This window comes from Tupaia chinensis, unplaced genomic scaffold, assembly GCF_000334495.1.
Source record: "Tupaia chinensis unplaced genomic scaffold, TupChi_1.0 Scaffold000477_1, whole genome shotgun sequence".
Taxonomy (NCBI): domain Eukaryota; kingdom Metazoa; phylum Chordata; class Mammalia; order Scandentia; family Tupaiidae; genus Tupaia; species Tupaia belangeri.
Window position 1 is genome coordinate 841,157 of NW_006159986.1, and position 11,608 is coordinate 852,764.

General features: G+C 41.5%; 1 protein-coding gene across 9 annotated transcripts in view; it reads left to right on the forward strand.

Annotated features, from left to right (window-relative positions):
• The window catches only part of CDK12 (cyclin dependent kinase 12), a 135,436-nt gene that overhangs the window by 75,840 nt on the left and 47,988 nt on the right, over positions 1-11,608 (forward strand). For 4 of the 9 annotated variants that reach the window (XM_006155889.3, XM_027774756.1, XM_006155890.2 and 1 more), the window contains 3 exons: positions 2,275-2,486; positions 6,066-6,518; positions 10,861-11,602. In XM_006155889.3, coding sequence (XP_006155951.1) covers positions 2,275-2,486; positions 6,066-6,518; positions 10,861-11,573 — 1,378 coding nt within the window. In that variant the 3' untranslated portion in view covers positions 11,574-11,602. Of the gene's footprint in view, positions 1-2,274; positions 2,487-6,065; positions 6,519-10,860; positions 11,603-11,608 lie in introns of those variants that run through there. The other 5 variants (XR_003550608.1, XR_335621.3, XR_335623.3 and 2 more) reach the window with 3 other exon arrangements.

Sequence of the window (11,608 nt, forward strand, 5' to 3'; positions counted from 1 at the left end):
CGGGAGGGGTTGTACTCCACCCGGTCTGTGACGTGAACCACAGTCGACTACATGGGAGTCCAGCGACATAGCCATTACACTAACTGCTGGTCCCACCCAGTATATTTTTCAAGCCACTGGGTCTGGGACTCAAACTGTGAAGTTGGCCATGTTAGATCCAGACACCTTAAGCACCATGCCACTAGCTTGCCACTTTGGCGAAATTTTCTTTCCTTTTTTTTTTGTTTTTGTTTGCTGTTGAGTGGCGTGTGCGCTCACTGGAGAGATAGAAAGTGAGAAATCAACCCCCAGGGGGGATGGCCATACTACAGTCCCTTTTCTTCAGTTCTCCTCTTAGGATTTTGGTTATGCATGGACACGTGCCTGGTGTGAGTTTTAAGCCGCCAAGTCTGGGAGTCAAGCCATGAACAACTATGAGAGTCCAGCTATGTGACCATTACACCATCTGTTGATTCCAGCTTTGGCAAAATTTTAAAAAATATATCTACAAAAAGTCTAGGAAAAGTGGTGGACTCATACATGTAACATCATGATTATATCACCAGTGTGCAAAGTCAGTTTGTGTAACTTGGTCTGTGAGGACCAGAGACTGGTTCTTCCCTTTCTTTGCACTGAGTTTTTTTTTTTTGGGGGGGGGGAAGGTTTTTGCTATAGGGCATGTATGATGCTCGCCAGAAAGACAGAGAGAGACAGACAGACAGAAAGCAAGAAATCAACCCCCAGGGGGCATGGCCACATTGCAATCCCTTCTCCTCCATTTCTCCTCTCAGGATCTTGGGCACACATGCACATGTGCCTGGCATGAGTTTAAGCTACCGGGTCTGGGACTCCAACCGCGGTCAACTACATGGGAGTCCAGCGACAGCCATTACGCCAACTGCTGGTCCCCTTTGCACTGAATTTCTATAACTGAATAGCAACTTTTTTATCTGTAGAGCTCAGCATTATGTATGTATATATTTCTTTTAGAACTATTTATTTATTTAATTACATTTATTGTTATTATTCATTAGTTTGACCAGAGAGATAAAGAAAAGAAAAGCAAGAAAGCAAGCCACCAGGTCTAGGACTTGAACCATGGACAGCCTTGTGGGAATCCAGTATCTTAACTATCATGCCACCTACTGGCCCTACAGCATTATGTATTATTTAATATATTTCCAGGCTTACTTGTGTTCAGTAATGCAAACAGTCCAAGTAAGTCAAGTCTTATTGAAATATCTATCATAGAAGTTTCTCAGTCTTAGTAAAAAGCTTTTGTATTTCAAGCCACATTCATTGTTTGTAGTAAATGAATTTGGACATTTCCTTTGGAGCAATCAGATTTGTACTTAACTACCAACTCATGTGTTAATATTATATCCATTTCTTTCTTTTTTAAAAAAATTTGCCAGAGGGTACATGTCCTTGCTGGACAAGGAAGGAAAGTGAGAAGACACCCCTCAGGGAGGATAGCCATGCCACATTCCCTTCTTCTCCATTCTTCTCATTGGATTTTGGACATGCATTGCACACGTGCACAATGTTCTTCTCAGTACACTAAGTCCTGGACTCAAACTGTGTGATCAACTAGGTGGTCAGCTCACTTAATCACCAGGCCACAGGCTGACCCAGACTCTTGGTAGATATTAACAAGTCAGTCATCTTTGGCCTCCTGTTTATTCCCAGCTAAATCTTGACTAAGTTTTTTTCTCAGGCCAGCCAGTGGTATGGTGGTTGAAGCAGCTAGATTCCATATGGCTCACTGTGTGGCTCATATCCTGGATCCAGTAGCTTGAAAAATGTGCCGGGCACATGTCCAGGATCCTGAGAGGAAAATCGAGGCAATGGGATTGCAGGGTGGCCATATCCATAAGAGGTGTTTTCTCGCTTTCCCTCTCTCTTTCTTTCTGGTGACTACATGCACCATATAGCAAAATTATAAAATAAACAAAATAAAATTCTCTGTTCTTATGCTGAGGATAATATGTCTTTGACTAGAATATGGAAATTTATTAGCAGGTGTGTTTTTAGTATTAGCAAATCTTCACTTCTCTTTGTATAAATCTCTTGGACTTTTAGACTTCATTTCCTCAGACTACCATCTATCATGATTTCACATATGCCTACTATCTACTTACTAATTTTTTCTGTTTTTTTTTTTTTTTTTTTTTATGTTTTACTTATTCTTGCCATTTTCCATACTCTTTGTCTTCCCATCTTACTCCCTTGTCTTTCCTTTCACTGACTGCCATATTCCCATACACATCCCCCATTTACTTTGTCTTTTTCCAGCCTACCCCACTGGCAAGATTGCCATGAGTTGTGGAGTAAGAAACGGAGACGCCAGCGACAAAGTGGTGTTGTGGTAGAAGAGCCACCTCCACCCAAGGCTCCTCGCAAAGAAACTACCTCAGGGACAAGTGCTGAGCCTGTGAAGAACAGCAGCCCAGCACCACCTCAGCCTGCTCCTACCAAAGTGGAGCCTGGGGCTGGGGATGCAATAGGTCAGTGCTGAAATGAGGACTTTGTGCTTTTATTAAGCAAGTTTTGGAATATTGTGAAGGTCAAATGTAAGGAATGTATGTGCATCTGTCTTTCATTACTGTTTTTTAAAATTCTAGAGGACACAGGCACATGAGAGAGAGGAAGCACCCCCTCCCCAGCAGAGCTGGGCATGCTGCAGTCCTTTTTCCTCTATTCTCCATTCCATTGGGATCCTTAGCATGTATACACAGCCATTATGCTTTTCAAAGTACCAGGGCACCTGATTAGCTATGCGGGATCCAGCTTCTTTTGTTCATTACTTATCCATTGTGCTGTGGGGCCAGTTTTTGTCCAATGAAATATTAGGAAAAAGATAAATCCTCATCTGGGGAGGTGATAGAAAACATGTTTGGTACATATGGTCCATAAAGTGTACAAGAGATCATTTTCCTTCCCTAGAACAAGGAACACTGTATCTCAGTGAGATATGTGACATATGGGACCAGCAGTTAGCGTAATGGCTATGTCGCTGGACTCCCACGTAGTCGAACGTGGTTCGAGTCCCTGACCCGATGGCTTAAACTCACGCCGGGTTCGTATGCGTGCGTGCCCAAGATCCTGAGAGGAGAATGGAGAAGAAGGGATTGCCGTGTGGCCATTCCCCCTGGGGGGTGATTTCTCGCTTTCTGTCTGTCTCCTCTGTCTGTCTGGCGAGCGCATACACCCTATAGCAAAAACCTCTCAAAAAAAAAAAGATATGTGACATAAATCAGTGAATTAGATAAGCCAGATTAAGATTAGCTGACCCATGGTTTGCTCTTTTTTTTTTTTTAAGAATTATTAATTTTATTTATTTATTAATTATCAAATTTGACCACAGAAAGAGAGAAAGAAAGGGAGTGAGAAAGTAAGCTGCCAGGTCTAGGACTTGAATCATAGTCAGCCAAATGGGAATCCAATACTTTTTTTTTTTTTTTTTTTAGGAATTACTTTATTTAACTTTATTTATTTATTTATTTATTTAGAGAGGTTTTTCACTATAGGGCGCGTGAGCTCGCCAGACAGACAGAGAGACATAGAGCCAGAAAGCGAGAAATCACCCCCCAGGGGGGATGATCACGCCACAATCCCTTCTCCTCCATTCTCCTCTGGAGATCTTGGGCACGCGCACACACGCGCCCAGCGTGAGTTTTAAGCCACCAGGTCCGGGACGTGAACCACGGTCGACTACGTGGGAGTCCAGCGACATAGCCATTATGCTGACTGCTGGTTCCCACTTTATTTATTTATTGTAATTTGACTAGAGAGGGACATAGCAAGAATCAGAATGAGAGTGAGAAAGAGAGAAAATGAGAAAGCAAGCCATCAGGACTGGTACTCAAACTGTGTTCGGCCATGTGGGAATCCAACACCTTTTAACCACCACGCCACCTGCTGGCCCCAACCCATGACTTTCTGACATATTAATTTGGAACCTTGTTCATGTTAGATTTGATAAGACTGTCTTAGGAGCCAGTCACATTAAATCTCAGTTGCTAAATGTAGTAAGTTCTGCAGTTATTTGATCTAAATTTATCTATCTATTTAAAATTTTTGTTGTTTGTATATTTCATGAGAAAGAGAGACACGTACTCCCAACAGGGCCTTTCTACCACTTTTACCCCCAGTTTCAGTTGTCATAGCCAGGGAGTTCCCAGGTCTTGAATCCAGGACCTTTCCCATGTGGTTCCAAATGCGCTACCTCCTATCCCCAGTCTAAATATGTTTTAAACGATGTCATAATGAACTATTATAGCAACCATAATGAACTATTATAACTAAAAGATTGTTGTGTGATACCACCCAGATTTCTGAACCAAAACACTCTTTTTTTTCTGGTTCACTTTTGCTTCCCTATCCACCTGCAACAGTGGTTCTCAACGCAGGGTACACATTAGAGTCATCCAGGAAGCTTTAAAAATAAAAACTCCCAGGGCCAGAAGTGGCATGGTGGTTAAGGCACTGAACTCCCACATTGCCAACCAAGCTTCCAGTCCTGGACCTGGCAGCTTGAAAATCATGCTGGACACATGTGCATGCATGCCCAAAATCTTAGGAGGAGAATGGAGAAGGAATTATGTTGTGACCATCCCCTCAGTGGGTGATTTCTCACTTTCTCTCTCTCTGTCTTTCTCTGGCTAGTACATATGTCTTATGGCAAAAACCTTAAAAAAAAAAAAAAATAGTGCTAAATAAATAAAATACTCCCAAATGCGGTTCACGTCATGATTTAGCAGTAATGTGCTGCTCGGGAGAAGCTGGGTCCCATATAGCAACGATGGTTCAAATTTTCAGCTAGTCCACCCGTAACACACTTGGGTATAAGATCCAATGGGCTGGAGAACTAGAAAAGAAATCCGAGTTACCAGACCAGGCCCTGTGGAGAGTTCCTCTCTCTCTGTCTCCTACTCTTTTTCTCTCACCCTCATGTGCATGTGCACATACCCAATTATGAATAAAGAAAAATAAATACTTCCAACAATTTCCAGATTTCTAGAGATGGGGGTGACTGAGGCAACTGAATTTTAAAATCTCTCTCCTAGTAATTCTGATACACAGTGAGTGTTGAACATCACTAAACTTGAAGAATACATATAAAATGAAATCACTTTTACATTCAATACAGTGTGTTTCAGTTAGTCTCTTTATTTTTTATTTTATTTTATTTTATTTTTAAGGCTTTTGCCCTAGGGTGTGTGTACTCCCCAGAGAGAGTGAGAAGGAAAGTGAGAAATCACCCCCAGAGGGATGGCCATGTTGCAGACCCTCTTCCATTCTCTTCTTAGGTTTTTGGGCATGCACCCTCATGCAGCTGGCTTGAGTTTCAAGCCTCTGGATCAGGATTTAAACCATGATTGGCCATGTGGGAGTCCAGTATTGTAACCACTATGCTATCTGCTCCCCCCATTCCATATATATGTATGTGTGCGTGTGTGTGTATTTTTTTTTTAATTAATCAACTTGCTATAGGGTGTATGCCTTCACCAGTGAAAGAGGAGCGGGGAGAGAGAGAGAGCAAAAAAGCAAACCACCAGATTTGGGACTCAAACTGTGATCGGCCATATAGGAGTCCAGTGCCTTAGCCACCATGCCACCTGCTGGCCGCCCCCACCCGGTCCCCCCATTTTTTTTCTTTTGAGAGGTTTTTGCTATAGTGTGCGTGTGCTCACCAGACAGACAGAGACAGACAGAAAGCAAGAAATCACCCCCCAGGGGGGATGGCCACGCCGCAATCCCTTCTCCTCCATTCTCCTCTCGGGATCTTGGGTACGCATGCACGCACACACACCCAGCGTGAGTTTTAAGCCACCGGGTCCGGGATGCGAACCACGGTCAACTATGTGGGAGTCCAGCGACATAGCCATTACGCTGACTGCTGGTCCTGCTGTCCCTATATTTTTAAGTGAAAGTACTGTGTCATGACAATTTGAGATATGGAAAATGAGACTTTGAAAATGAAACTCCCTTTTTGGGGTATTACAAGTTGCTGTTTCTAGTTGAAGGCAATGGGCCTTTGCCCTGCCTTGTCATCTTACATTGGCTCCACTTTCTCCCCACAGGCCTTGGTGACATCACACAACAGCTGAATCAAAGTGAATTGGCAGTGTTATTGAACCTGCTGCAGAGCCAAACCGACCTGAGCATCCCTCAAATGGCACAGCTGCTTAACATCCACTCCAACCCAGAGATGCAGCAGCAGCTGGAAGCCCTGAACCAGTCTATCAGTGCCCTGACAGAAGCCACTTCCCAGCAGCAGGACTCAGAGCCCATAGCCCCAGAGGAGTCTTTGAAGGAGGCACCTCCTGCCCCAGTGGTCCTGCCTTCAGCAGAACAGACAACCCCTGAAGCTTCAAGCACTCCAGCTGACATGCAGAATATGTTGGCAGTTCTCTTGAGTCAGCTGATGAAAACCCAGGAGCCAGCAGGCAACCTAGAGGAAAACAACAGTGACAAGAACAATGGGCCACAGGGGCCCCGAAGAACTCCCACAATGCCACAGGAGGAGGCAGCAGGTAAACAGACCGGTCATGAATCTCATTGAGCTCAGGTGCTGTTGATCCTCTTAAAGATCTTTTTTTAACATTTTCTTTTTTCACATCAGTGGCCTTGGTTTCAGTTTTTATATAACCTAGTCTACAGGAGAACCATAGCACCAAGTGATGTATTTCTTGACCAGCTTCTTTTATTTAAGTCTCAGAGTTTCTCAAAACACCTTTTATATACTGATTGTTTTTTCCACTTCCTCAGAGATAGGTAAGTAAAACTCTCCCTATGCTCTAACCAAGGAAACCACAACCATAGCTAGTGATGCATCTTAAACCACTGTGTATGTATGGTGGCCAGCCAATCCTAGCACTTAATCTGAATTCCAAACAAACCATGATCAAAATGTACTTCTTTACCTCTAGTGGAGTGGATGCTGGATACCAGAGTCTTACCTGGAAGATACACTCAAGAAAACCCTAATAAAATATCATCGTTAGTTTCTTGAAGAATAATTTGGGAATATTTCTAAGCATGTAATTAACACCATACATTTCCTTTCCAAAAAAAAATGTAGCATATAAGAGTGAGTCCTTTAAATCTGTGTTCCTGAAAGAGATCATTGAATGGACCCCAGATCAGGAAGTGAGCATTATATAAAGAAAACATGAAGGGAACATGTTTTACCTTGATCTTATGTGACCATAGCATGCAATTTATTAGAGGGAAAAGAAGTTTAAATTCTCTTAATCAATTCTGATTCACAGTCTTTTTACAAAATCTTTACCTATCTGAAAGTGTTTTCAACTGCTTGGAAATTTTCACTGTCCATGAAGACCCTATGAATTGGGAAATAAGAAGAAGCACAAGGGCTGAAGAGGTATACTAACCTTCAACTTTAGGGTCCTGCATTCACATTTCATATAGGATGGTGCAGAAAGTACAAACTTTATTCTCACTGGTATAGGATCAAGTACATAAGGTATTGTTCAATCTAAAGTTTTTAAAACTGAAAGAAAATTAATCCTTACTTTACATACAGGAAAACTATAGTCTCAACAGTTTAAATAAATTTGCCTGTGGTCTCCACTGCTGGTTTTTGTCAAAAGCAGGAACTAAAACTCTTGTATTCATATTTCTTAATTCATTTTACTACTCTGTCATGATTCCAATTGTTTTTAAAAGACTCCAGGACATAGAATAACAGAAAAAGCTAATGTGGAATTAATGCAGGTCTCTTTGTCTCATCTTCCGTACTCTGACCCTTCCCTCAAAAAAATCACTCTCATCAAGGTACCTGAAAGAAATTGTTCAAATTAAATAGTATAGTATTTGAAAAAAATCCACCCAATAGTTGAGCCTATAAATTATCTGCCAAACATTGAAATTGAACTAAAAGTACGGCCTAACCTGTGGCCAGAAATTTTAGATTTGCATTTCAGAGGAAAGTGTAAAAATTTCACAACTATTATTGTATCACCCCCAAATTATCCAGTTGGTGTTTCCAAGGCTGTGTCCCCCCTTGTTGTTTCTCCCCTGTTGGCTCTTACTTGGCTGTTTCACTGCTCATTAGCACTTCCACCAGAGGGCAGAACATGTAAGCCAGAGAAGGTGACAGTCTTTTATCAATTTGGCTACTGTTCAGCTGTCCTTTATTTGTTACAGGGAAGAGGAAATGGTTGAAATCTAATATTAGAGTTAAATGAACTCTTCAGATTATTTTTATATTTCCTTAGTATGTCTCTCCATTAGTATAGACTGTTAAAGATTGGCAACATTAACACTTTAAATTTTGTAACACAACATGATCTATAATTCATATTTTAATTCCTTTAAGAAGTTTTATTAACTTTAGTAGTTCTTTATAATCCATCTGCTTTGCTACTTTGGAATTTTTGTTTTATATGTGTGAAAGAATTTGAGTCTAAGAATTAGTTCTAGTAAAACACAATTGGGCTATTTACATAAAAGGCAAAATTTAAATATGAAAAATAGTGTAGCTAGAAGGATGTAAATTTAGATTTGCCCATTTTGCCATTGTGCCTTTCTTTCTTCCTTCTTCTTTTTTAGTTTTGCTATAGAGCGTGTGTTTTAGCTGCAGACACAGAGAGAGAAGGAAGGTGAGAAAACACCCCTGAGAGGGGGTGGCTAGCCACAATTCCTTCTCTTCCATTTCTTGTCTCAGGATTTGGGGCACTCACGCACACATGCCCAGTATGTTTTTCAAGCTGCTGGGTCGAGACTCAAACCATACATTGGCCACATGGAATCCAGCTTCCTTAATCACCGTGGCATTGGATGGCCCACAGTTACACTTTTTTTTTTTTTTTTTTTAATTATTTGTTATGGAGCATGTGCATTCTCCAGAGAGAGGGGACAGAGTGGGAGGGAGGGAAAGTGAGAAAGCACCTCCCCTTGGGGGAAAGTGCTGCAGTCCCTTCTCCTCCAGTCTTCTCTTGGGATTTTCAGTACATATGCACACATTCCTGGTATGTTTCTCATGCTTTCAGGTTGAGTACTCAAACCATGCAGTGAGCCATGTGGAATCCAGCCTCCTTAGCCACCACACCACCCACTGGTCCCAGTTATACATTTTTAATGCTGTTTACACTCATTATTAAAAAACCTATGTTCCACTTAATGTATAGCTAAAAATACTTAAAAAAAAAAATAGCTGGTACTGTGATGTCTTTATATAAAAAGACGTATAGTGTTGACAGCAGAAGACTCTGAAATCCATAGATGCTTGTAATCCAGTTAGCCCTCCTTTTTTCAACATGTCAACTCTCCAAAGTTGTGAATTTTCCATGACTAATTTTTTTTGTCCTTAAATTCATTTTCCCCTGCCAACTAGTCAACCAACCAACCAATCTACAAATAAATATACTATATACAGTGTGGATACTGTATAAAGGACTGTCCTGGTTTTAAAACTGAAAGTCAACAACCTGGGAACCCCTTTAGTCCTGGGTAAAATGGGACTGTTGCTCAATCTATTTGTGTGTTGCAAATAGCACCTGACCTCATCCTTCTGCATAGCCTTGCAGTTTTGTAGTATTTACAGAGTGCTTTCATCTAGATGCTAAGGGAATGCAAATGTTTACTGATCGTCTCTGCAAAATATAATTGAGGTAAATATGTCACAAAAGTATCTAATTGTTAGTAAGAACCTGATTTGACCTGTCTGAGTAATAACTTTACATTACTAGCACAGATAATGGAAGAATTAACTCAGATAATGGAAGAACTGTAGTGGACATTTAATGGTATACTTACGTAAAGAAAAGATAAACCAGTTATTTGGAAGATATCCCAAAGCATTAAACTTATTCTTCAGCAGGGTTATTCCCAATTCTCTGAAGGCATTATATTGACCATAATTCTCTCTCCATGGTTTCGTGTGTCCTCAAACAACCCCATTTTACATCTCTCCTCTCCTGCATTGGCAGAAATTGATTATCAGACAATAATTGCCATGCTTAGGTATTTTCTACTAAGAGTAGAATAAAGAAAATCTGGGACAGTCAGAGTGTAGTATTCATTACATTTCAAAATATTCAGTTCTTGTCACTGTTCCCCTCCCCCAAAAAAGATGTTTATCAACAGCCCATTCTACATGACACATCTGTAATGATCTTTTCATAAAGGGAAGAATACAGATGAACAAAACATTATGATAGAAGATTATTTTAGTCTTACAGTGTAACAGGAATCTGAATGACAGTGTGGTGGTGAATAGCCCTTTCTTCAGAATATAATCATGGGGAGAGGTGACTAAAGTTTGGAAAAGCATGTGTATTTTTATATACATGATGGTAATGAAAAGTTTTTAGTTTATTTCATCTCTCCTGTATATTCTGTAAGTTCTATTTCAAGTTAACCTTATATCATCAAATGTTCTGTAAAATGTGTTAGCCACCTTCAAGCAAAGTCTCTTTTGTACAAGATTATGTCCTAGAAATGTGACCACAACATGTATATTGTTCCCTCTCATCTTCCTTCTTTCTGCATTAATTTTCATTAATGTTTTGATCTAAGACCAAAATGCTGCAAGGAGGCTGCCAATAGCCTACATATTAGACCAATTCTTTAAGGAAGGAAATGGAGAAAATCTCAGACAAAACTCAGTACAGTAATTTGAAACGTTAGATCTTTTATACCAGCTGTTAGATCCAGAATACAACTGTTTTACTAATCACTTGATTTTTTTTTCAATATAAATTGACAATTTTCTGATCCCAAGATTTTATTCTTTATATTTCTGGTTATGTGTATGATATTTATTTACGTTGGGCAGTGTGTGTGTGTGTTTGTGTTTATAATCACATGTGATTTTTAAGATGGTGTTTAAAAGAAGTAACCCTTCCACAGCATGTCCTCCTCACATTCTTCCACCAGAGAAGAGGCCCCCTGAGCCCCCCGGACCTCCACCGCCGCCACCTCCACCCCCTCTGGTTGAAGGCGATCTTTCCAGCGCCCCCCAGGAGTTGAACCCAGCCGTGACAGCCGCCTTGCTGCAACTTTTATCCCAGCCTGAAGCAGAGCCTCCTGGCCACCTGCCACATGAGCACCAGGCCTTGAGACCAGTGGAGTACTCCACCCGACCCCATTCAAACAGGACTTACGGAAACACTGATGGGCCTGAAACAGGGTTCAGTGCCACTGACACTGATGAACGCAACTCTGGTCCAGCCTTGACAGAATCCTTGGTCCAGACCTTGGTGAAGAACAGGACCTTCTCAGGCTCTGTGAGCCACCTTGGGGAGTCCACCAGTTACCAGGGAACAGGGTCAGTGCAGTTTCCAGGGGACCAGGACCTCCGTTTTACCAGGGTCCCCTTAACATTACACTCAGTGGTCGGGCAACCATTCCTGAAGGCTGAGGGAAGCAGCAACTCTGTGGTACATGCAGAGACCAAATTGCAAAACTATGGGGAGCTGGGGCCAGGAACCACTGGGCCCAGCAGCTCAGGAGCAGGCCTTAACTGGGGGGCCCCAGCTCAGTCTTCTGCTTATGGAAAACTCTATCGGGGGCCTACAAGGGTCCCATCAAGAGGGGGAAGAGGGAGAGGAGTCCCTTACTAACCCAGAGACTTCAATGTCTTCAAAGAATCTTTCCC